The sequence below is a fragment of the Salvelinus fontinalis genome, chromosome 1 (assembly GCF_029448725.1).
Source record: "Salvelinus fontinalis isolate EN_2023a chromosome 1, ASM2944872v1, whole genome shotgun sequence".
NCBI classification, from domain to species: domain Eukaryota; kingdom Metazoa; phylum Chordata; class Actinopteri; order Salmoniformes; family Salmonidae; genus Salvelinus; species Salvelinus fontinalis.
The window spans coordinates 51,100,862-51,128,000 of record NC_074665.1 but is presented as its reverse complement, the minus strand read 5'-3'; the positions used below and the strand labels follow the sequence as shown (position 1 = coordinate 51,128,000).

At 40.1% G+C, this 27,139-nt stretch overlaps 1 protein-coding gene and 1 long non-coding RNA gene across 3 annotated transcripts in view; both read right to left on the bottom strand.

The window, feature by feature from the left end:
- The window catches only part of LOC129857348 (protocadherin-15-like), a 311,697-nt gene that overhangs the window by 80,768 nt on the left and 203,790 nt on the right, over positions 1 to 27,139 (bottom strand). For both annotated transcript variants that reach the window (XM_055925506.1, XM_055925513.1), the window contains 2 exons: positions 11,597 to 11,737; positions 7,515 to 7,627 (listed from right to left, as the gene is read on the bottom strand). In XM_055925506.1, the coding sequence (XP_055781481.1) occupies positions 7,515 to 7,627; positions 11,597 to 11,737 (254 nt within the window). The remainder of the gene's footprint in view (positions 1 to 7,514; positions 7,628 to 11,596; positions 11,738 to 27,139) is intronic.
- LOC129857369 (uncharacterized) lies at positions 15,734 to 18,762 on the bottom strand. Its single transcript, XR_008759899.1, has 2 exons — positions 16,955 to 18,762; positions 15,734 to 16,546 (listed from the first exon to the last, which is right to left on the bottom strand). It is a non-coding gene; the product is annotated as an uncharacterized LOC129857369 (long non-coding RNA).

Below are 27,139 nucleotides of genomic sequence, written 5' to 3'. Positions count from 1 at the left end.
GTGAAATAGGCTCATAGAAGTGGCGTATTCATTTTATAACTTATCGTTAATGCCCTCGTTGGTGTGCTTTGTTATTCAGTTTATTAAATGTGTAATGTGATAGGTATTTTAACATTGTCATTTTTTTTACAAACAAAAAAATACATTTGATTTATCAGATATTTAATCTGTCTTCTTCCTCAAATTGCGGGGATGATGACAATATTTGCGAGGGAGGGAATCTGATTTCATTAGTACTCAACTCGCGGCTGGCACAACTCAGTTAGCCCTGAGTTAGCATGCCCTGGAGCCGGTTATTGCGAGTTGAATTCAGAGTTGACCAATGTTACCTCGCTAACTCTTCAAACCTGATTCGTAGTGTTATGGTGTTTTTGTGTTTCTGCTCAACAAACCTATCCATCAGCTTGGCACTCATAGATACCAGTTATTGGAGTAAATAACCTACTGTAAGGTGTATATGGTCATATTCAAGTGTGTGCAGTGCCAGCCCTGGCCATAAGCGACATAAGCGGTCACAGTTATATGTCTGTCATATTGAGGTATCTAGCTATAAGTTAAACCTGATCAATCAAATAGTGTCCCCCTGCCAAAAAGTGTCCCCCACTGCGTCACAATGGGATTCGATGAGCTCTAGCTTCTATTGCTAGGGCTGTTGCTAGAACTTGCAAAATTCTGACCGGATTACGTAAGGAAACAAAGTGTCTGTTGCTATGCTGGTTGCTTGGCTCTATTTTACCTCGTAAAAAGGAAGGAGGACACGGGCAGGTCTAGCTCTATTTCACCTCATAAGTTCTCACTCAGTCCGCACAAAACTAGTACCTCAGAATTGCTCTCCAAGGACAACCTGCTGACTACCTGCTGCTTCAGAGGACTGAAAAGACTGGAAAGAGAACACACTTTCTTTACCATTTATTTGTCTTTGTATAAGAAAATATTGTTAAATATGAAGAAATAATTTAAGCTCTTTTTGGACTGACATTGCTAGCTACTGTACTTATTTACCTCAGCCTGCCTATTCAGCTAGCCAGCTACAGTAGGTGGCTAGCCAGACAGTTTTATTTAGCTAACTTTAGCTAGCTATTGTAACTGTTATTGTAGCTTTGTGTTTGTATGTAGCTTGCACTTCAATGGTATCCCTCAAGGAGATTTTATTTTATCTTTCCAACCATGCGAAGTACTATGAAGGAACCACTGATCTTGACAAGAGGCGCAACATTCAGAGAAATTCAGGGTAGCGTTAAGCAGTTATCTTCTATTAGATAACTAGATGGATTTAGCTATGTACAACCATTTTTTATCTAGTTAACGTATGCTAACCCCATTCCGTACAAATGTGCGCAACTGCGACATTCAAACGAGGCTGCAAAGAACACTAATGGGACTGTAGCAACTGTGTTGACATCAAAATCTGGGGTGTGAACTACGTTTCTATTCAAGCTTTGATTGACATGGTAATGGATTTATAGTATTGAAAAAAAGTTGAAAAAACTGACCCCTCCGACGCTGTACGTTACATTGTGACGTGTCATGGAGTAACGTACAGCACGCATAAAGCAACTAATTCTGAGTTACAGCCTCTCTCCACCAGGTGTAGCACTTCTCTCACCGTTTAAAAACAAGAAAGGGACAGGGACAGGGTAAGGGGGGAAACCTTGTCATTTTTTGTGTCATCACTGCAAGCTATCATGACTCTCAAAAGCCGCTGTTTACTTCTGAAGATCACTTTAGCACCGCCCTAAAAACCCGATTCAAATTCGAAACAAACCTTCAAACAGGTATGTAATGACACATTATATAAACTATTATAGTGTTTTATTTACATTTTCGAGGCGATAAGGTGATAAGTTGGACAGATCAAGTGAAAAAAATGTTTTTTCGCTACACGACATCTCTCCTTCCCATTATCACGCAATAGGTTTAGCTTCCCACCCGCCATTTTTAAAAAGACCCGACAAAGCTCATTGCCTTCTTGAATCATGCAGAGATGGGCATCATGAAGGGATCATTATTGATTTTGTTGGAAAGGGGAGAAATGTTGCTTTACAATGGTATTGATATTACAATTGATCTGGAAGTCTTACGTTTTTTGGGCGCTAAAATAAGATTAATTGTACGGACCAGCGCGATGTACAAAAGTGAGTTAGTTTATGTTAGTTGGTCATCTACATGTTGCTAGCTATACATATAGTTCAGTGGATGCTGCAATGAGAGGATGGCTCATAATAATGTCAGGAATGGAGTAAATGGAATGGTATCAAGCAAGTGGTTTCCATGTGGTTGATACCATTCCATTGACTCCATTTCAGCCAATATTATGTGCTGTCCTCCCCTCAGTAGCCTCCACTGATTGTCTAGCTGCATCCCCAGTAGTTTGTTTTCTGCCACTTCCTCAATTTGTACTTCCCCATACTAAATTGTATCCCATCCTGTGCTGGCATTTTCCTGGTGGAACAGACCAACATAACTTTGGTTTTCTTGGTGTTTAAATTAAGTTGGTTCCGGCAAACCCACTCCCTGATATTTTCCAACTTTTTCTACTTGTAGAGCTTGCTGTACCTGTTGAACCGATTGTCTTGCTGTATAAATTGTATTATCATCTGCAAATATAGTAGCTTGAGTTTCAGATAAGGCATAAAGAAGGTCATTGGTACATATTAAGTAAAGAAGTGTCCCAAGGCAGCTGCACTACGGTTTTCCACAGATTAAAGCATGAGGGGAAGAAAATCAATCACTGAAATACTGTAGGTGGACTGTTTCATGTCAGTTAGATATGACAGTACCCAATTCAGTGTTACCTCCTTAAAACCATAATGAAATAATTTTGTCAAAATTATTTCATGATCCAATAAATCAAATGCTGCACTAAAATAAAAAAATAGTACACCTACAAAGCTCCCATTATCCATAGCATTGAGCCAATGGTCCGTCATATACAGTTGAAGTTGGAGGTTTACGTACAGTACACTTAGGTTGGAGTCATTAAAACTAGTTTTTCAACCACTCCACAAATGTATTGTTAACAAACTATAGTTTTGGCAAGTCGGTTAAGGACATCTACTTTGTGCAAGACACAAGTAATTTTTACAACAATTGTTAACAGACAGAGTATTTCACTTATAAATCACTGTAGCACAATTCCAGTGGGGCAGAAGTTTACATACACTAAGTTGACTGTGCCTTTCAACAGCTTGGAAAAATCCAGAAAATGATGTCATGGCTTTAGAAGCTTCTGATTGGCTAATTTACATAATTCAAGTCAATTGGAGGTGTGCCTGTGGATGTATTTCAAGGCCTACCTTCAAATGCAGTGCCTCTTTGCTTGACATCATGGGAAAATCAAAAGAAATCAGCCAAGACCTCAGAAAAAAAATTGTAGACCTCCACAAGTCTGGTTCATCCTTGGGAGCAATTTCCAAATGCCTGAAGGTACCACTTTCATCTGTACAAACAATAATACGCAAGTATAAACACCATGGGACCATGCAGCCGTCAGGAAGGTGACGCATTCTGTCTCCTAGAGATGAACGTACTTTGGTCAAAAAGTGCTAATCAATCCCAGAACAACAGCAAAGGACCTTGAGAAGATTCTGGAGGAAACAGGTACAAAGGTATCTATATCAACAGTAAAACGAGTCCTATATTGACATAACCTGAAAGGTCGCTCAGCAAGGAAGAAGTCACTGCTCCAAAACCGCCATAAAAAAAGCCACACTACTGATTGAAACTGCACATGGGGACAAAAATCGTACTTTTCTGGAGAAATGTCCTCTGGTCTGATGAAACAAAAAATAACTGTTTGGCCATAATAACCCTTATTATGTTTGGAGTAAAAAGGGGGAAACTTGCAAGCCGAAGAACACCATCCCAAACTTGAAGCACGGGGGTGGCAGCATCATGTTGTGGGGGTGCTTTGCTGACTCAGACCTGACTCAGTTACACCAGCTCTGTCAGGAGGAATGGGACAAAATTCACCCAATTTATTGTGGGAAGCTTGTGGGAGGCTAACTGAAACGTTTGACCCAAGTTAAACAACTTAAAGGCAATGCTACCAAATTTTAATTCAGTATGTAAACTTCTGACCCACTGGGAATGTGATGAAAGAAATAAAAACTGAAATAAAAAATTATCTCTACTATTACTCTAACATTTCACATTCTTAAAATAGAGTGGTGATCCTAACTGGCAGGGCATTTTTACTATGATTAAATGTCAGGAATTGTGAAAAACTGAGTTTAAATATATTTGGCTAAGGTGTATGTAAACTTCTGACTTCAACTGTATAAAATACAATTGTATATACAATTATTGCATATACTGTAGTCTTTCAAATTTGTGATTTACTTAGTGTTGTTGTTTGTCTATTGCCATTTTCGTATAACATACTTTCAGATAACTGAAACCCCACCTGATGTGGTGGAAGTTGTCGAGCCAGATCAGAGCGCCTTCGAATACTACCTTCATTCACAGACTGAGAAGGATGTGGAGGGTTTTGACCAGGTAAAAATGATTGTAAATTAATTTTCTGGTCCTCCAACGGATATGTAAGAAATGTATTTGTGATATGAAATATAATTGCATTTATTGCTGTTATCAATCAAGGTGAGACTGAACATTGACAAGGCGCAGAAGAAACAGAAGGAGAGCTACCGGAGCAGAATTAAGAAGGGGACCAAGTGCTACGACATCCGAGTGAATTACTTGGTTTGAAAGGAAGGCTAAACCTGGGAAAACTCGCTGCTCTTTCGCTCCTAGCTGGGGTCACCATCTGTTAAGATGAATATAAAAAATCTCAGATAATAAATATTTGCTTTTGCACACAAAATTTCCTGAGGCTAGTTGTAGTATCCCTAACACTGATATTTTTCTCTGTCTTCCCAGGGTTACCTCGGTGGCCAACAATCTTCTCCAGTTGGAGCAGTTGGACGGTCGACCACTGAAAGCACTGGCACCCTAAACTTAGGTGAAGCCCAATAGACAAAGTATGTTAAACTTTGGTTGACATTTGAGAAAGCAAGAAATGGTAGTTATGCTGAGCTTATAAAAATGTACCTCTTCAATTTACCTCCCCAAATGAATTTCGGGCCATCAACTGTCCGAGCCCCCCAGGAGGTATCCCATCCACCAGAACCAGTGAGTTCGGATCAGTCTGATTCTATGTACCCTGAGTCGGAGGGGGACCAGCTTGAGGTAGGCTATACCTTCCAAAAGTTTTCAAAAGTACATATCTCCCATTTATAACACTGCACTAATCCATCATTTTCTCACAATAAGTGTAACCTGTGTCTTTGCTTGTTTACGTCTCTGTCTCCTACCCTGTTCCCTTTAACTCTGTTCCTGTTCTGCCCAACACCCAGACGTGGATCCACCTGATGTCTTTCATTACCAACCACCCTCCAACTTTGCATTACATCATCTACGGCTACTGTTATTGTCATGCTATTATCTGCTGTGAAAGTGTTCTTGCTCTATCATACTGGGCACATAATATGTGAGATACACAGATTAAGTAAAAACACTAGCATTGCAAAAACTCAGAACAAAGAGAGCAGCAGTGCCTGGACTTTGTAGTCTCCCTCTTCAAGTCACCCATCTGAGACTGGCTGCAAGTGACAGGTGACAGGCAGAACCTCCCAACCACACAGCAATCGCCTCCTCAATATTCCACACACCAGAATTCAGTATGTTAGTTTATTATTGCCATATGAGTGTTTAACAAATATGTGAAAATAAATTAAGGACACAACTGTACCTAAAAATATAAAAGTTTATGTATTAAAATGTGTCATATTGCCAGGTTGGTTTTCTCAGCTGTTTCACAAGTTTTTCATTGTTGTAAGTTGTAAGGTATCCTTTGAAAGTATTTATTTGTTCCACATTATTCATTGTTGTATCCTAGGACCTACAATAGATACATATATATTCCTCCACAAGGGTGTACTAATGAACTATGCGAGATAGAAAAAAATGAATAATGATAGAGCACTACTGACATTATATTATTTCAGTGTAGATGAGGGAAGGACAGGTTAAAATATAAACATGACAGCCAGACAAGCCAGTGTAAGAATCAAATATATTTGCATATGAATGGAGTGGAAATTAGCTGACTTCGTGATCTGTAAGGTAAGTCATTTTAATGTGTCAAGCAGAATACATTTTTTTGCCATTTCTGAAACCTAGCAACGTTTAAGACATGGATCTTATGTTAATGTTAACAAGGTACCCAAAAGTAGTTTGAAGTAATGTTTTCATTTTATTAGCTTAACAAAACTTATTTAAAGAGCGAAATTGTCGCAGAAATCAGCCATGTTTGCATAGCGATGATGAAAATAACATAATTTAGGCTGTACTTTTTTCCAAAATTCTAATCATTAGGTCTTCTCACCGTTGATATAGCAACGGACACTAATAGTTTAGCGAATCCCATTGTGACGCAGAGGGGGACACTTTTTGGACGGGGGACATTATTTGGCATGACAGGCCCTAAAACAACATGTAAATAGAATAGTAGAATAGAATAGTAGAATAGAATAGTAGAAATAGAATAGTAGAATAGAATATTGCAATTTAGAAATTTGGTAGCGCATCCACAGTTTTTCTCTTGCAATGTCAGTCACTAACACTGATTAAACTAGCCCATGTCTGCAAAAAAACAACAACAATGGTACGTTATCTAAACCTTGTAGTAACCATGGCCAAATTACTGACCAGGTACGCAGGACCAAGCACACAGGGCATGTGCCCAGGTGTCCTGACAACGGCTTCTGCATGTTTCTCTGTTACTCAATAAGAAAAACGAGATTTCTGTCTTGGGGGTGTGGTTAGATGAGGTAGTTACTAATGTTTGTCCCCCAAGAGACACCATAGAAACTTCCTTAAAATAGTCAGAATGAATCTAAGAACTCAAGAAATCTATAATTGATTTTTGACATTTTTCCTGAGGTGTTTGGTGCAGTATTTCTCAAGTAAAAACATATGCGACTGCGTTGATGGGCAGGTCTGTCTCACTGTCTTGTGTGTTCTGTGGTAGGATCGCATGAAGCGCAATCACCCCAGCTTTGTATTCTGTGTTAGTAGGCAAGTCAGCATTGTCGAAATCAAAACCCAACCCTCAAGTAAGTCATGACGAACTCACTTACAAAACTCTGTTTTGGACGAGACTGACAAAATCATTCTATTTACACTTTGTTGTGAAATTTGACAATAGAATGTTTCTGACTAATATCGACACCACATAGGAGGTTTTCTATCAGAGAAGTTGTTTATTGGCTTCTGTTGTGCTTCAAAACTGCAAAATGTCCTGTCCGCCCCATGGCACAATGTGTAGAATTGCATGAAATGTGTTTTTTTCAACTGCAACATTTTCTCTACGTCCCATAGCAAAATGCGTAGATTTGGAGGAAATTCACTTTAAAACATTTTTTCTTTCCGCCACCAAGAGAGGGGACTACAAAAATGTTTTAGTGTTAGTGTGTGTGGGTGTGCATGCATGCGTGTGTATGTGTTTGTGTTACCTGTACTCCTCCTCAGTGAAGATGGGGATCCTGGAGGGCTGGAGGACAGTGATCTCCACCAGGGTCCGGTTCTCCTTCACTAGCTCTCCATCGTCAAAGGCTATCACCACCAACTGAGGACACACACACATAAGCACATGCATTACTAATTCGCCATTTATTCTGCACGTATGTAGGGCATGGAAACTAATAACAGGAGAGGTTGGAAAGTTGGACAAAAAGGTCTGGGAACCAAGCTTCAACCCACCCAGAGAGCGTGTATGAATCTATCGATCCAACATTCTTGCGAGAGAGAGAGAGAGACTTATTAGAACCTAATATCACTTAGCACCTGCTCCTCCCGCTTACTGCCAAGGTTACGCTGAGCTAAGGTTGCCTCCACATACAATCAGATGACCTTCTGTGGGAGTGTGTGTATGAATTGTATATTTTCAGGAACTTAATATGCAGGTACATCTTGGTTTAGTCACAAGTGGAGTCTGTATAATGGCCTGAAGAATAAAAAGATGACGAAGGCATTGCCAGGGGGCGAATCACCAAATGACTTTCGACCTGTGGCCCTAATGCCCCTTCTGACCAAATGCATGGAAAGGGTTGTCAGTAAGCACCTTACCTTGTCCATAGAAGATACACTGGACCCGTTACAGTTTGCCTATAAAGCACAGAGGGGGACTGAGAATGCTACCCTGACCTTGGTGAAAATGGTGGCTAGTCACCTCCAACATGCAAAATCCTCTGCACCCATTTTATTTATTGATTTTAGTTCAGAATTCAATACAATGCAAATACACACACTGCTGAAACGACTACTGAGAGAGGCTTCCATCTGGCCGGCGCTTCAGAATGCCCATGTCCAAGAAGAACGTGTTCAAACATTCATTCGTTCCTTGTGCTGTTGGACTACTAAATGCAACGTAAATTGTATCAGTATGTACTTATCTATCCAGTGCAGTTGGGACAGTGGTCAGTTGTGAGTGAATGTATCAATGTCCTCTATGTTTTTAGTGTATACAATATGATGGACTGACTGGTTTAAATGTGTATGATGTGAGAATGTATGTGTATGGGATCCCTTTATTGTAAGGTGATGCCAAAGAAAACTGTCCATCCTGGATGGACAATCACGTTTTATTCTATTATATTTTAGACGATTCTATTCTAATTATGAAATTATGAAAAATATGAATAACATTCCACCCAAGACCTCAAAGAAGAAGGTTTTGATTATTGACTGCAGGAAAGGCCTACCAACCCAAATAGCACCGTAACAGTAATCCAAATGCAGTCTATATGTACAGTATAAAGCATTCACCGGATTCATTTACAGAAGATATCCTAGGAATGATATGTACAGCAGTAGACAAATTAGAATGAGCTACAGTAGCAGTCAAAAGTTTGGACACTCCTAGTCATTTAAGGGTTTTTATTAATTTTTACTATTTTTCACATTGTAGAGTAATAGTGAAGACATCCAAACTAATAAATAACAAATATGGAATCATGTAGTAACGGAAAAAGTGTTAAAAAAATCTAAATATATTTTATATTTGAGATTCTTCAAAGGAGCTACCCTTTGCCTTGATGACAGCTTTGCACAATCTTGGCATTCTCTCAACCAGCTTCATGACGTCGTCTCCTGCAATGCATTTCAATTAACAGGTGGGCCTTGTTAAAAGTACATTTTTGGAAAAATCTGTTTTAGCCAATCAGTTGTGTTGTGACAAGGCAGGGTTGGTATACAGAAGATAGCCCTATTTGGTAAAAGACCAAGTCCATATTATGGCAAGAACAGTTCAAATAAGCAAAGAGAAATGACAGTCCATCATTACTTTAAGACATGAAGGTCAGTCAATCCGGAAAATGTCAAGAACTTTGAAAGTTTCTTCAAGTGCAGTCGCAAAATCCATCAAGCGCTATGATGAAACTGGCTCTCATGAGGACCGCCACAGGAAAGGAAGACCCAGAGTTACCTCTGCTGCAAAGGATAAGTTCATTAAGAGTTAACAGCCTCAGAAATTGCAGCCCAAATAAATGCTTCACAGAGTTCAATTAACAGACATCTCAATATCAACTGTTCAGTGGAGACCGCCTGAATCAGGTCTTCATTGTTAAAATTCTGCAAAGAAACCACTACGAAAGTACACCAAGAATAAGCATAGACTTTCTTGGGCCAAGAAACACGAGCAAGGGACTATAACCAAAGAAAATGATCTCGGGAAGTAATGCGATTGGCTTTTGATGGTGAGATATTCCAGATGGGGAGAACAAAAGGACTTCCTGTACATTACCACAATCACACCGTGATTTATTAATCATGAGACATCCCCTCCATCTCTTTGTTTCCTGGAGAGGCCTTTGTTCCTCTCCGCGCAATGAATGGAGAACCCACTGGTTATATGGACGGGGACAATATATCCGGAGAGAAACAGAATTACGTAAAACAGAGTATGTTACAGTCCCTTATGTATCTCTGGAAGGAGATCCTCTTCCTGAGTTTATCAATTTTATTGTCCAAGGACTGAACTTGGCAGTTTCAAACATCCCCTAGTCCAGTTTCCTTACTTTCCGTCTGTCCTCCTAACCCCAGCCCCACCTGATTCTCCAAGACTCATCTCCCCTGAATTCTCTACCTGGCAGTTTCTAACCCCAGCCCCAACCCAGTCCTCCTCGCCTAACCCCAGCCCCAACACAGTCCTCCTCGCCTAACCCCAGCCCCAACCCAATCCTCCTCGCCTAACCCCAGCCCCAACCCAGTCCTCCTCGCCTAACCCCAGCCCCAACCCAATCCTCCAGGAATTCCCAGAATTTCCCCATATCCCACTTGCTTGAAGCACTGGAAGAAGGAAACTTCTGGGAGCTTGTTACTCTGCCTTCCGTCCTTATAGGAGATAACCAGTGATTTGAATGGGGTGTTAGATTACAGCTCAGGGTAAAGGGATGTGTAATGAGTGTATGCATCCACTAGGTGGCGTATGAGAGTAACAGGCTAGTTTTTTGTAATTTTTGCATATACTGTAGTCTTTCAAATTTGTGATTTACTTAGTGTTGTTGTTTGTCTATTGCCATTTTCGTATAACATACTTTCAGATAACTGAAACCCCACCTGATGTGGTGGAAGTTGTCGAGCCAGATCAGAGCGCCTTCGAATACTACCTTCATTCACAGACTGAGAAGGATGTGGAGGGTTTTGACCAGGTAAAAATTATTGTAAATTAATTTTCTGGTCCTCCAACGGATATGTAAGAAATGTATTTGTGATATGAAATATAATTGCATTTATTCCTGTTATCAATCAAGGTGAGACTGAACATTGACAAGGCGCAGAAGAAACAGAAGGAGAGCTACCGGAGCAGAATTAAGAAGGGGACCAAGTGCTACGACATCCGAGTGAATTACTTGGTTTGAAAGGAAGGCTAAACCTGGGAAAACTCGCTGCTCTTTCGCTCCTAGCTGGGGTCACCATCTGTTAAGATGAATATAAAAAATCTCAGATAATAAATATTTGCTTTTGCACACAAAATTTCCTGAGGCTAGTTGTAGTATCCCTAACACTGATATTTTTCTCTGTCTTCCCAGGGTTACCTCGGTGGCCAACAATCTTCTCCAGTTGGAGCAGTTGGACGGTCGACCACTGAAAGCACTGGCACCCTAAACTTAGGTGAAGCCCAATAGACAAAGTATGTTAAACTTTGGTTGACATTTGAGAAAGCAAGAAATGGTAGTTATGCTGAGCTTATAAGAGTTATATTCCCTGATGCGGTAGGTGGAATGCATGCCTCCTGAGTCTAACTAAGATCCCACTCCTACACCCTCTTCTCTGGCGGTGACGTTCTTTAGTATCACCTGGGATGAATGGGGCTACCTTGGGGAGACCAAACAAAGGATCTAGGTATGGGGATTCGTCGAATTTCTGGTGACCTCCAATCTAATATCCCAAAGTTATTTTGGGCTGTAGGTAATAGTACTAGAAACGTGTGAGCAAATAATGTAAGAAATAACCTCAAAATAAACAAAATAATAAGTTGGTTAGGAGCTAGAAACAGGGCGACCGTGTCTGTCGGCGCATCATCATCACCACCTACCTTGAAGGTGACACTGGGTTGTTCGTTGAGGTTGACCTTGGTGATTATCCGCCCAGACTCCTCCTCGACATCAAAGATGCTACCGCTGTAAGGTGATTGGTCATCTTCCACTCTGTAACGCACCAGACTGGCCGGAGTACCCTGGGCCAGAAACACAGGACCAAGACAGACATGTTAGATGAGTGAACTCCTCTATTTTAACCTTTTAATATTGTATATTTCCATAGGGGACAGAATTGATCGACTGATATGTTATTTTTTATTACACTCAGGAGTAAGTTAGAAGTAGGTCAGAGTTGGCACTAAGAGGCAACCATTTCAACAGCAGCTGGAAAGCAAACATATTCCCAATTCACCTAACCGGGGCGTGCACCTACAGCGCTTCATAAAGTATTCATACCTCTTGACTTATTCCACATTTTGTTGTATTACAACTTGAAATCATTATGGACAAAATAAATACAAATGATCAGCCATCTACACACAATACTCCATAATGAAAAAGTGAAAACATGTTTTTTTTGCACATTTATTTAAAATTATATATAGAAATATCAAATTTACATAAGTATTCACACACCTGATTGAATACATGTTATAATCTCCTTTTGAGAAAATTACAGCTGTGGATGTTTCTGGGTCAGTCTCTAAGAGCTTTTCACACCTAGCTTGTACAATATTTGCCCATTATTCATTTCAAAATTCTTCAAGTTCTGTCAAATTGGTTGTTCATCATTGCTAGACAACCATGTTCAGGTCTTGCCAAAGATGTTTCAAGCAGATTTAAGTCAAAACTGTAACTTGGCCACTCAGGAATATTCACTTTCATCTTGGTAAGCAACTCCAGGGTAGATTTGGCCTTGTGTTTAGGTTATTGTCCTGCTGAAAGGTGAATTTATCTCCCAGTGACTAATGGGATGCAGACTGAACCATGTTTTCCTCCAGGATATTGCCTGTGCCTAGCTCCAATCCGTTTCTTTTTTATCCTGAAAAACTCCAGTCCTTAATGATTAAAAGCATACCGATAACATGATGAAGCTACCCCTATGCTTGAAAATATGGAGAATGGCACTCAATAATGTGTTGTATTGGAATTTCCCCAAAGATAACACTTTGTATTCAGGACAAAAGTTAATTGTTTTGCAATTTTTTTACAGTATTACTTTAGTGCCTTTTTGCAAACAGGAGCCTTCCTTCTTTTCATTCTGTCAATTAGGTGAGTATTGTGGAGTAACTACAATGTTGTTGATCCATCCTCAGTTTCTCTTATCACAGTCATTAAACTCTGTAACTGTTTGAAGTCACCATTGGCCTCATGGAGAAATCCCTGAGAGGTGTCCTTCCTTTCCGGCAACTGAGTTAGAAAGGACTCCTGTATCTTTGTATTAACTGGGTGTATTGTTACACCATACAAAATCAAATTAATAACTTCAGCATGTATAAAGGGATATGTTCAATGTCTGTTTATTGTTACTTACCCAGCTACCAATAGGTGTCCTTCTTTGTGAGTGTCACGCCCTGACCGTAGAGAGCTTTTTATCTCTATTTTCTTTTGGTCAGGGTGTGATTTGGGTGCGCATTCTATGTTCATTTTCTATTTTTTGTATTTCTTTATGTTTGGCCGGGTGTGGTTCTCAATCAAATGCAGCTGTCTATCGTTGTCTCTGATTGAGAATCATACTTAGGCAGCTTTTTCCCACCTGTGTTTTGTGGGTAGTTGTTTTCTGTTTTGTGTCTGCACCAGACAGAACTGTTTCGTGTTGTTCCATTTCATTATTTTGACTCAGTGTTCAGTTTAAATAAATAATCATGAACACTTACCACGCTGCGCTTTGGTCAGATCCTTCTCATTCCGACGACGAACATTACAGAACTACCCACCACAAGCGGACCAAGCAGTGTGGTATGGAGGAGCAGAGGGTTCAAGACTCCTGGACATGGGAGGAGGTATTGGACGGACAGGGACCCTGGAGACAGGCTGGGGAATATCGCCGCCCGAAAGAAGAACTGGAGGCAGCTAAAGCTGAGAGGCGGCAATATGAGGCAAGGCAGCGCAGCAGGCACGAAAAGCAGCCCCTCATTTTTTGGGGTGGGGGGGGGCACACGGGGTGATTGGCGGAGTCAGGCGATAGACCTGAGCCAACTCCCCGTGCTTACCGGAAGCAGTGTGGTACTGGTCAGGCACCGTGTTATGCGGAAAAGCGCACGGTGTCTCCAATGCGAGCTAATAGCCCGGAGCGCTATATGCCAGCCCCCGCAAGTGCCATGCGAGAGTGGGCATATAGCCAGGGCGGATTGTGCCAGCTCAGCGCGCTTGGTCTCCGGTGCGCCGTGCTCCCCCACAGCCCGGTTCATCCGGTGCTTCCTCTAGGCACCAGGCCTCCTGTAGGTCTCCCCAGCCTGGCGGGCCCTGTGGCAGCCCCACGCACCAGGCTAGCTCTGCGTCTCCTCCCTCCAGAGTCTTCCTCCAGTCCGGACCCTCCAGCGACGCCCTCCAGTCCGGAGCCTCCAGCAACACCCTCCAGTCCAGGCCCACCAGCAACGCTCTCCAGTCTGGAGACTCCAGAGGCGCCCTCCAGTCCGGCGCCTCCAGCGACGCCCTCCTGTCCGGAGCTCCCAACAAGGGTCCCCAGTCCGGGGCCCGCTACAAGGGTGCCCAGTCCGGGGCCCACAACGAGGGAGCCCAGTCCAGGGCCCGCTACGAGGGTTCCCAGTCCGGGGCCCGCTACGAGGGTCCCCAGTCCGGGGTCTGCGTCGAGGGTCCCCGCTCTAGAGGCGCCACCCAAGTGGGCCAAGCCAGAGGTGGAGCGGGGTCTACGTCTCGCACCAGAGCCGCCACGGCGGAGAAATGCCCACCCAGACCCTCCCCGATAGGTTCAGGTTTTGCGGCTCCGCACCTTTGGGGGGGGGGGGGGGGGGGGGGGGGGGTACTGTCACGCCCTGACCATAGAGAGCTTTTTATCTCTATTTTGTTTTGGTCAGGGTGTGATTTGGGTGGGCATTCTATGTTCATTTTCTATGTTCTGTATTTCTTTGTGTTTGGCCGGGTGTGGTTCTCAATCAGAGGTGGCTGTCTATTGTTGTCTCTGATTGAGAACCATACTTAGGCAGCTTTTACCTACCTGTGTTTTGTGGGTAGTTGTTTTGTGTCTGCACCAGACAGAACTGTTTCGTGTTGTTCCATTTTGTTATTTTGTCTCAGTGTTCAGTTTAACCCTTTCACACGTACCATCACACGGGTGTGATCGTTCTACAGTGGTCCCTGAAGCGTACGATCACACCCGTGTGATTAGAACACTCATTTAGAACGCTCGTTTAGAACGCCAGTTTCGAATGACGCAACAATCAGTGTTTGAGTTGGCCACACTTTTTTCAGAAACTATTTACACAAACACAGTCCTTACAAAGTTATGTCCAGAATGTGAGCAGTTTATTTTTGGATTCAATGTTCAGATATTTACAGAAGAATATATAGCATAACACAATCATCCTAACCGGAAAAATGTAGGCTACATTTGTCCTAGCGCTAACTGAGGAAAGATTGACCCAACACACGCAGTCATATTTTCTAACTCTCGGCTAACAAACTACAATATGAATTAGCTAATAGCAATTACTATGTATAATTAATCACATCATGGGTGAGCTCACCATTGATCGAAATAATTAGGTAAAGCACTTTTTAGAAATCGAAAGAAATCCGATGATTAGTTTCAGCGTGCACCCATGCATTTTTTCCTCCCAGAAACCGAAGACAATAAGAGAAGACGAGATGAGTTTGGTCTGTTTATAGTATGCATGTTGAAGGGGTGTGTCATCTACCGTCGTTCACATCCCACCATTCATTTCCGGAAGTCCTCAAAAAATGAGTGAACTCTTACTCACCTCATTTTGTTATAACATCTTTGGTCAAACAGACGATTACATGAACCCAGAATGCATTGAATGTCAACAAACATGGCTACACAGCTGGAATTAGCTTAGCTCATCATAATCAGTACAACCTTCAAAAAAGTATTTTACACACATAATATGTGCCCATTACAATCTGTGCAAGAATCGGAATGCATGATTTGTCACCTAGATTTGAAAACATATGAATAAAACCGTAAATGCACAAATAATTGCCACACAAAACATTTTCTGATAGTGATTTATTGATACAAGTGGCGCGTGCCGGCAGTCAACCACGTACCCTCTCACTGTAAACCATTCAGTGTTGTTGTTTATGTATGTAGCTAGTGAGCTAAGCTGAAGCATTAGCAATGTCTTTCAAAAGGAGACAACAAACAAATGTGGAAATTCTGGAGATTTTTTAAAAATTCTGACAATGAGTCAGAGTATGAAAGTCAGGAATCAGATTCTGACAGTGAGTGAGGAGCTGCCCCCCAACCTTGTAGCCATTGAGAACCCTGAATCTGAATTTCCCTTGTCCACTGACGAAGTCCCAGGTCCCTTTGAAGATGCTGGTGGTGATGGAGGCATACCAACAGTAGATGAAGTACAGGATTTCTGTGGTAGCTGGAAGGCCACCAGTCATTTCACCCTTCCTGGCCCTGCTGTTTGCTTTGGCGAGTCCCAGTCTGGAGTGCAACGCCCCTTGCCATTTCCAACTGAGGCAGAGTGCTTCAAGTTGTTTCTGACAGAGGAGCTGGTGGGAGACATAGTAGAGACCAATCACTATGCTTTGGAGCTACAGGATAAGAGAGAGCCAGGAGTGGGGGACAACCACAATTAGTGAAATGTATACATTCCTGGTGACAGTAAAGACTGCTTTCTAGTTCTGCTGCTATGACTGCATTTCATCAACACTACTACCATCCTAAATGACCCGTTATTCAAAATAAGAAATGTTAACAGCTGGCAGTAAAGTGGCTTGACAAACGAGACGTCCATGTCCTCTCCACTGTCCATACAGCAACCATGTCGGCCACAGGGAAGGTGGACCACCTGACGGGAGAGAGAAACAAACCAGACAGAGAAACATCAAACCAGACTGCGTGCTTGACTATTACCTCAAAATGGGGTTAGTGGATAAGGCTGACATGATAAACAGCTTTGTGGAATGCACTCAGAAAACGACCAAGTGGTATAAGATATTTTTCCAGGGTAGCGTCAAAATACAACATGCCAATACTTCTGACGCATTTAGCATTGTTTTACAGAACTAATAGAATAATGTAACTAGCTACATAAGCACGATTGAATATAACACCATAAAAGGTGAGTAACATGAGTAACGTTACCTAGCGTGTCCGCGGTTATAAGGAATATACACAAATATATTATGCTCCATTCACACAGTGAACTACAGTAGAAACAGTATAACACGACACAATAACGTAATTAGCCACTTACTTTGATAGAAACGCAGTCTTGATTTGAAGATGGGTCTCTGTAGTGACGCTTCTAGCACTGAGACGCTGTGCCACTTGGGAGTCATAAGGCCAGTGTAGCTTCAAAATACAACACATGCTAATACTTCCCTGACGCAATTAGCATTGTTTTCCAGAGCTAATAGGAGAATGTAGCTAGATACCTAAGCGTTGAGTATAACACCATAAATGTTATGAAACGAGTAACGTTACATCGCGTGTCCGCAGTTATAAGGAATATACACAAAAACATGTTACAGTAGAAACGACGTAACACGACATGCAGAAACTATTATAAAGTATTTAGGCACTTTGATAGAAACGCACACATTTCCAAAGGTATTATTGGTAACGAAAACAACTTTGATTTCGATGCAGGTGACAGGTGGAAAATATGAACACGTGTATGCAGGACGGCAGATGAGTAAATGTCCTGCACAAACAATTGAGAAGTGTTTGGGGAATTTTGTCCGGGTCAGAAATGTCAAAAAAATTAATTGGTCCGCAAAAGTAAAAATGACTACTTTTATGTGAATGAATGAGGCGGAACACACCTCATTTCCAACTGTTATTAGAAAATAAAAAACTTGTTAGAAAATAATTTAAAATTGACAAATAAAACAGGCTGCGTGCTTTGGTTTGAGGGCAGCGCAGATTAAATGTACTGTTACATAACAATCACATTCTTGAATGGAGAGAATGTTCTAACATCACGTGCATAACAAAACTCACGCTGGGGCGACCGTTAGAAATATTTGGAACTCATGCATGAAAGGGTTAACCTATAACGCCTCACAAACCCGGATCCGGGAGCACCCCCATCAAAAAAGCTGACTAGCATAGCCTAGCCTAAAGCCACAGGGATATCATATAATAAAATGTTCATGAAATCACAAGTCCAAGACACCAAATGAAAGATACACATCTTGTGAATTCAGCCATCATTTGTGATTTTTAAAACGTTTTACAGGGAAGACACAATATGTAAATCTATTAGCTAACCACGTTAGCAAAAGACACCACTTCTTTACTCCACCATTTTTTTACTCCATCAGTAGCTATCACAAATTCGACCAAATAAAGATATAAACAGCCAACTTCATCAGATGACAGTCTGATAACATATTTATTGTATAGCATATGTTTTGTTAGAAAAATGTGCATATTTCAGGTATAAATCATAGTTTACCATTGCAGCCACTATCACAACTCTCACCAAAGCAACTAGAATAACTACAGAGACCATCGTGTATTAGCTAATTACTCATCATAAAACATTTCTTAAAAATACACAGCGTACAGCAGATGAAAGACACAGATCTTGTGAATCCAGACAATATTTCAGATTTTCTAAGTGTTTTACAGCGAAAACACAATATAGCGTTATATTAGCTTACCACAATAGCAAACATCACAACAGCATTGATTAAAGGCAAAAATAGCGATAACGTATAAACCACCAAAATATATTAATTTTTTCACTAACCTTCTCAGAATTCTTCAGATGACAGTCCTATAACATCATATTACACAATGCATATAGAGTTTGTTCGAAAATGTGCATATTTAGCGGCACAAATCGTGCTTATACAATGTGATTAGTGTCCAAAACCTCAAGCAATCTGTCCGGCGCCATCTTGGAGAGGCACCTATTCTAATCGAAAACTATTCATAAACTTGACAACAAAAATACAGGGTAGACAGCAATTGAAAGACAAATTAGTTCTTAATGCAATCGCTGGGTTACATTTTTTAAATTAACGTTACTTCAAGCATACAGCGTGCGCTAAAGCGAGATGCACCGAAATTCATGGCGGAATTATTATTTGACATTTTTCAACAGAACAACGAATTATCAGCATAAATAGTTCTTACTTTTTGACGAACTCTCATCAGAATCTTGGTAAAGGTGTCCTTTGTCCAAAATAATCGTTGCTAGGTTGGAGAACGTCCTTTTCCACGTTGCAATTAGTAGTAAACATTAGCATGAGAGAGAGAGATACCCAACCCCCTAGAACGCCAGAAAATGAAATACCCGAAAATCGCAATATACTGACATAAACTGATATAACTCGGTTTAAAATAACAACATTATGATGTCTTTAACACCTATATCGAATAAAAACAGAGCCGGATATATCTAAGAGCTAAAACAGGAGCTTCTAGCACGACATGCCAAGATCCTCCCTGCGTCAGAGCGAAGAGTCAAAAGAGGGGACACCTCGTTTCCAAGCAATTTTTAAACTTTCAGATCTGCCTAGAGACTCCATTTCAAGTCCCTCTATTCGCTGACACCCAGGGGAAGGCGTATGCAGTGCATCTCAACCAATAGAGGACAGGCAAATTAATAAACTGTTCTGGGAACAGTGAGCAGATTTCAGCATTTTCAAATCCTCATAGGAAAAGTCCAGTTCTGTTTCACTCACAGACATAATTCAAACGGTTTTAGAAACTAGAGAGTGTTTTCTATCCAATAGTAATAATAATATGCATATTGTACGAGCAAGAATTGAGTACGAGACAGTTTAATTTGGGCACTATTTTTTCCAATGGGGAAACAGTGCCCCCATATTGACAAGAAGTTAAATAAATAACTTCTACTTGGTACTCATCACGGATCCGGGAGCACCCTCATCAGTAAAAAAGCTGACTAGCATAGCCTAGCATAGCGCCACAAGTAAATACTAGCGTCTAAATATCATGAAATCACAAGTCCAAGACACCAGATGAAAGATACACATCTTGTGAATCCAGCCATCATTTCCGATTTTTTTAATGTTTTACAGGGAAAACACAATATCTATTTCTATTAGCTAACCACGATAGCAAAAGACACAACTTTTTTTTTCACCATTTTTTTCCTGCATAGGTAGCTATCACAAATTCGACCAAATAAAGATATAAATAGTTACTAACCAAGAAACAACTTCATCAGATTACAGTCTTATAACAGATTTATTGTATAGCATATGTTTTGTTCGAAAAATTTGCATATTTCAGGTATAAATCATAGTTTTACATTGCAGCCACCATCACAACTTTCAACAAAGCAGCTAGAATAACTACAGAAACCAACGTGAATTACCTAAATACTCAACATAAAACATTTATGAAAAATACACGGTGTACAGCAAATGAAAGACAAACATCTTGTGAATCCAGCCAATATTTCAGATTTTTTAAGTGTTTAACAGCAAAAACACAATATAGCGTTATATTAGCTTACTACAATAGCCTACCACACAACCGCATTGATTCAACATAACGTTAGCGATAGCGAATAAACCAGCAAAATATATGAATTTTTTCACTAACCTTCTCAAACTTTACCAGATGACAGTCCTATAACATCATATTACACAATACATATATGGTTTGTTCGAAAATGTGCATATTTAGCAGTACAATTCGTGGTTGAACAATGTGAATAAGTAGCCAAAATTCAAACAATTTGTCCGGAGATATCTTGGAGAGGCACCTAATCTAATCAATAACGAATCATAAACTTGACAAAAAAATACAAGTTGGACAGCAAATTAATGATACACTAGTTCTTAATGCAACCGCTGTGTTAGATTTTAAAAAATAACGTTACTACGACATACAGCTTACGTTATAACGAGACAGCGCCAAAATGAATGGCGGAATATTAGTCTAAACATTTGACAGAAATAAGAATTAACATCATAAAATGTTCCTACTATTTGATGAGCTTCCATCAGAATCTTTTACAAGTTGTCCTTTGTCCAGAATAATCGTTGTTTGGTTGTAGAATGTCGTCTTCATCTGTGGAATTAGCAGCCATGTGGCGCAGAAGTGCCCAACTAACCATAACGCAAAACAAAAGAATATACCGAAAATCGCAATAAACTGATATAAACTGATATAACTCGGTTTAAAATAACTACATTATGATGTTTTTAACACATATATCAAATTAAATCATAGCCGGAGATATCTAACTTATAAAACGAAAGCTTTTCAGAGCGCAATGCAGACGTCCCTCTTGCGTCAGGCCAAACGATGAAAAGACCAGGCCTTCCATTCCAAGACGTCTTGTTCGGCCTCAGATCTTGCTAGACACCCCATTCCAACTCTCACTGCCTACTGACATCTAGTGGAAGGCGTATGCAGTGCATGTAGACCCATAGATTCCATGCAAATTAATAAACTGACCCTGGAACAGAGCCCTCGATTTCAGATTTTTCAGTTCCTGACAGGAAGTTTGCTGCAAAATGAGTTCTGTTTTACTCACAGATATAATTCAAACGGTTTTAGAAACTAGAGAGTGTTTTCTATCTAATATTAATAATAATATGCATATTGTACGAGCAAGAATTGAGTACGAGGCAGTTTAATTTGGGAACGATTTTTTACAAAGTGAAAATGGCGCCCCCCTATTGAGAAAAGGATAATCATTTTTTTTTTTTTTTTTTTTTTGAACACTTACCACGCTGCGCTTTGGTCCGATCCTTCTCATTCCGACGACGAACGTTACAGTGAGGCCATGGAAAATCTCCCTGGTCTTTGTGGTTGAACAATTACAGATAATTGTATGTGTGGGGTACAGAGATGAGGTAGTCATTCAAAAATCATGTTAAACACTATTATTTCACACAGAATAAGTCAATACAACTTGTTATGTGACTTATTAACCTGTTGGGGATGGGGGCGCTGTTTAGACGATTTATGCTAATGTGGCTAATTTTTTAAACGGCTTCCCACAAAATCCTTGATCGTACAATATGCATATTATTATTATTATTGGATAGAAAACAGTCTATAGTTTCTATAGGAGTTGAAATTTTGTCTCTAAGTGGAACAGAGCCCATTCTACAGCAATTTCCCTGACATGGAGTCAGATTTGAGAAACGTTGGCCACTTTTCTGAAGTCATTTAAAAGGGCTCTGTCGTTGCTATGACTATACGGACACTTCTTACGTCTTCCCCTGGATGCCTTTACGTGATGACGATTCCAACGGGCTCGATTGCTCGTTCACAGGCCCTACAAATGAAAAAAACCTTTAGCTAGCAAGTCTTTTCTTGCTGCGTAACGCGCGTGGAAGACACCGACCCTCTCCTGTTCCAAGCGTTAGTTTAGCCTGTTATATTTCTCCGGTCATCTTTTCACTCGTTATAGGAGTTACAAACATCACAAAGTAGTTAATTTAAAGCGTTTTATAGCAATTTATATCCGTTTAGTGCGATTTTGGGACATTTATTTTTGCAACGATGTGAAAAGTTGGAAACGCTTTTCAGTTCATCCCGAACGTAGTTGACATTTCCACATGGCAAGAGGACAGCTTTCCACCAAAAGACGATTTCTCCCAAGAAAGGATCCTTTGCCCAAGATACTGATGGAAGAACAGCTCAAGGTAGGACATTTTTATTATGATAAATCGTGTTTCTGTCGAAACATTTTAGTGGCTTAGGACGCCATGTTTTTTGACGTAGCTTCGCTTGGCGCAAACTGTATTGAAAAGTAAGGATATATTAAAAAATGTAATAACGCAATTGTATTAAGAATTAAATTGTCTATCAATCCCTGTCCACCCTATATTTTTTAGTCACGTTTATGAGTATTTATGTATAAGAGTAGATCACTGTCTAAGTGGCGCAAGGACGTTTTCTTTACCAGCTTGTCTACATTTCACATTGTCTAACCATGATTTTGGTGGCTAAATATAAACATTTTCGATCAAACTGTATATGCATGTTGTAATGTGATGTTACAGGAGTGTCATCGGAAGAATTCTGAGAAGGTTAGTGAAAAAATTAATATCTTTTGGCGATGTTGACTTTTATCGCTCACTTTGGCTAGAATCAATGCTGGGCTGCTAATTGCTATGTGCTAAGCTAATATAACGATTTATTGTGTTTTCGCTGTAAGACACTTAGAAAATCTGAAATATTGTCTGTATTCACAGGATCTGTGTCTTTCGATTCGTGTATGCTGTGTATTTTTACGAAATGTTTGATGATTAGTAGTTAGGTAAACACGTTGCTCATTGTAATTATTCTAGTCCATTTGTGATGGTGGGTGCAATTGTAAACTATGCCATATACCTGAAATATGCACTTTTTTCTAACAAAACCTATCCCATACCATAAATATGTTATCAGACTGTCATCTAATGAGTTTTTTTGTTGGTTAGGGGCTATAAATATCTTAGTTTAGCCGAATTGGTGATGGCTACTGGTGTTGGTGGACAAATAAAAGATGGTGGATTATGCTAATGTGTTTTTAGGTAATAGATGTACATCTTTACATATTGTGTCTTCCCTGTAAAACATTTTAAAAATCGGAAATGTTGACTGGATTCATAAGATCTGTGTCTTTCATTAGCTGTATTGGACTTTAATGTGTGAAAGTTAAATATTTTAAAAAAATATTTTTTTTGAATTTCGCGGCACTGGTTTTTCAGTGGGGGGGGGGGGGGGGTGCCGCTAGCGCCACGCTGATCCTAGACAGGTTAAGATATTTTTTACTGCTGAATTTATTTAGGCTTGCCATAACAAAGGGGTAGAATACTTATTGACTCAAGACATTTCACCTTAATTTTTTTAATTAATTTGTAAAACTTTCAAAAAACATATTCTCATTTCACATTATTGGCAATTGTGTGTAGGCCAATGACAAAAAAATCAAAATTTAGTTCATTTTAAATTCATGCTATATTTTTTTCAAGGGGTGTGGATACTTTCTGAAGGCGCTGTAGGTCTTGAACATGACTCATGGTCGTGTTTGCCCGCTGAGCTATTTGCTATCCGTTAGCTCTTGGTGCTAATATTGGTCTTGAGGTCTCAGGCAGTTACTCTCCATGCAAGTGAACTTCGACCAACTACCTCTGATACACTGTGACTACACAACATAGTCTTATCCCCTCATTACACATCTATTGGAGTTATATAACACCCAACCCATGTCCCCCATCCCTCCATCCACAAATCAAATCCACTTAAAGCCATTTATGAAAGCTGGGACTTTAATATGACCCTTTGATTAAGATCAATCATGCTTCCAAATTGCTGATTATCTCATAACTATGTTTTTTAATGTACCACTTCAGAGTGCTACATTTTTTACTACACCTGTTTTTCTTGCTGTTCTCTAATATAGGTTATACTTCAATGCCCTTCAGCAGAACTGAGCATGCTGGCCTTGAGACAGCCTAACAGGGTTTCTGTGCTGTAGAGTCAAACTGAGCAGAATTGAGCAAATACGGGATTAGAAATGGTAGATCCCTTGGGTGGTTTACTCACACAGATACATCTGCCAAAGATTGTGAGAAGCCATCAGAGAGAGCTTACTGATACGCTGAGGGGCATGTGTGTAGCATCCAGGCTATGTGCGTAGAATCAGGGATTTATGTTACTGTAGATCCAAACTGAACATAATAAGGCAATAAACCCAAGGCATTTTTGTTCAGCAACTGCACACTGCACCTACCAAATATTGTAACAAAAGTGTAAGCATTCTGTCTGAATTAGAATTATTTATTTCTATAGCAGACACCTTCTGCTTAAACATTGCAGGTGAACATAGGGCATAGGCTAAGTATCTTGCCCATGGACAACCCATAAAAGCACACCATTTCAGATAACACCACCAGCTCTGACCTTGAAATATCACTAAGGAGTAGAACCCGAGGCCATGTGGCTACTGCAGTGTGAGCTGAAAGGCCCTCAGGGTCAGAGACGGTGTGCCTTACATAATATATATATTTTTTAAATAAACGTATGTCCTTTCCCATTTCCCTCACACTAGAAACTTTATTTGGAAGGTCTCATATTGTTTCCAAGACATCAGTCTTCTATGGGGCTTGCCTTGATGGTAAAATCTTACTCTCTCTACTAGTGCTTTCAGGTTTACAGCAGCTCCCCTTGTCTGACTTTTTGCTCACAGACCATAAATGGTTTATGCCTTCTGCTGGGGTAAACACACTCAGTCGTTAACCCTTTAACAGGCAGCTCCGGTAGTTGAGCTAATTTTGACAACCAATTATGAATATAATTAAACAAATTAATTTTGTTAGTTATATTTTATAATTTCAATCAATGCCATTTAATAAAATGATCATGTGTTTTTTTATCGGACTCCCATATTTTTTTAAACATGCATTCAGCGATGGTTGAAAACCAGGATGTGAACATGAGCAAAACCAAGCCTCATTTACCACACATTTTTTGTACTAATTGTATATAAAGTGGGAAATTACAAATTTGTAAAATGTTGTTGATCTCTAAAACATAATTAAAGAAGATTAAATTACTAATGGCGATTTGAGTTGCCCAATAAAGGAACGCTATTAAGTCAAAGCTAGTGATAATGGACAATGGATAATTATTGTTATGGGGTTTTGTTTGCCTGCGCAAATAAACATTGCACTGGTATTATAAGCATAAACTGTAAACACTTTAATTTACAAGCATTTGAATACTCATATTTTGACACAAATGTATCAGACTTTATTCATATTTGATATCGCGCTGTATCACCGCCTGTACGGCAACTGCTCCGCCCACAACCTCAAGGCTCTCCAGAGGGTAGTGAGGTCTGCACAACGCATCACTGGGGGCAAACTACCTGCCCTCCAAGACACCTACACCACCCGATGTCACAGGAAGGCCAAAAATATCATCAAGGACAACAACCACCCGAGCCCCGGCTTGTTCATCCCGCTATCATCCAGAAGGCGAGGTCAGTACAGGTGCATCAAAGCTGGGACCGAGATACTGAAAAACAGCTTCCATCTCAAGGCCATCAGACTGTTAAACATCCTTCATTAACTTTGAGTGGCTGCTGCCAACATACTGACTCAAATCTCTAGCCACTTTAATAATACAAAATTGGATGTAATAAATGTATCACTCGTCACTTTAAACAATACCACTTTATATAATGTTTACATAACCTACATTACTCATCTCATATGTATATACTGTACTCTATACCATCTACTGCACCAGCCTTCGCTCATCCATATATTTATATGTACATATTCTTATTCATTCCTTACACTTGTGTGTATAAGGTAGTTGTTGTGAAATTGTTGGATTACTTGTTAGATATTATTTAATGGTCAGAACTAGAAGCACAAGCATTTCGCTACACCCGCATTAACATCTGATAACCATGTGTATGTGACCAATAACATTTGATTTGATTTGATTTGTGCTCTTCAACAAAAATGCAGCACAAAGGCAAATGTAAGTGTGTGTGTGTGTGCGCGTGTGTGTGTGTGTGTGTGCGTGTGTGTGTGTGTCTGTGTTTGTATTTGGGGCAGCATGGTAGTCTAGTGGTTAGAGCGTTGGCTTAGTAACTGAAAGGTTGCAAGTTCGAATCCTCAAGCTGACAAGTGTCGTGAAAAATTGCGAGATTATGTTATAGTGCTTGTAAGATTATATTATAATCTTTGTATTGCATTAGAATGGTTGTTTTATTCGACAGAATAGAATCATTCGACTATTGTGTGTGTGTGTTCGACTGAGGATGGGCCTCTATGAGATAGCATTGACAGAGGAGATTTACGATGTCTTTGGCCAATAAAGCCTAAAGAGCATTCCAGATAGTGAGGTAATGTTTTTGTACTATGAAGTACCAGGAACGAGATTAGAACCTCATCTTAGAGAGAAAACTGAACGATAATTTATAGCTAATGCTATCTGGCTATGGGATACTCCTTTCTCAAGAAAAAGGCCCTTTGTCAAGAGTTCTGTGGTTCGTCATGTAAGTTGAGGGGGGTGTATCTTGGCTATAAAAGATCTTTGTATTCGACTGTAGGGACTCTCAGAATTCAGTATAGACACTGAATTGATCTGAGGATCAAAGGGCTATGGTGAAGCTCATATAATTAAAGATGAAGTTTAAGTATAACTCTGACTGGTGTGTGGTTTGTAACTCTCCTCATTTAGTAATACAGGAAATTGCTACGACACAAGGTACAAATTTGTCGTTTTTGTCGTTCTGCCCCTGAACGAGGCACTGTTCCTAGGCCGTCATTGAAAATAAGAATTTGTTCTTAACTGACTTGCCTAGTTAAATAAAGGTAAAAAAATAAAATAAATGTCAGCATGTCTAGGCTTAGCCCTCCTCCAGCTCACACAAGTTTGCTTCAGTGACCATGAACTAGAGTTTATCATAATGCACCATCTACTTAAGCTTTGT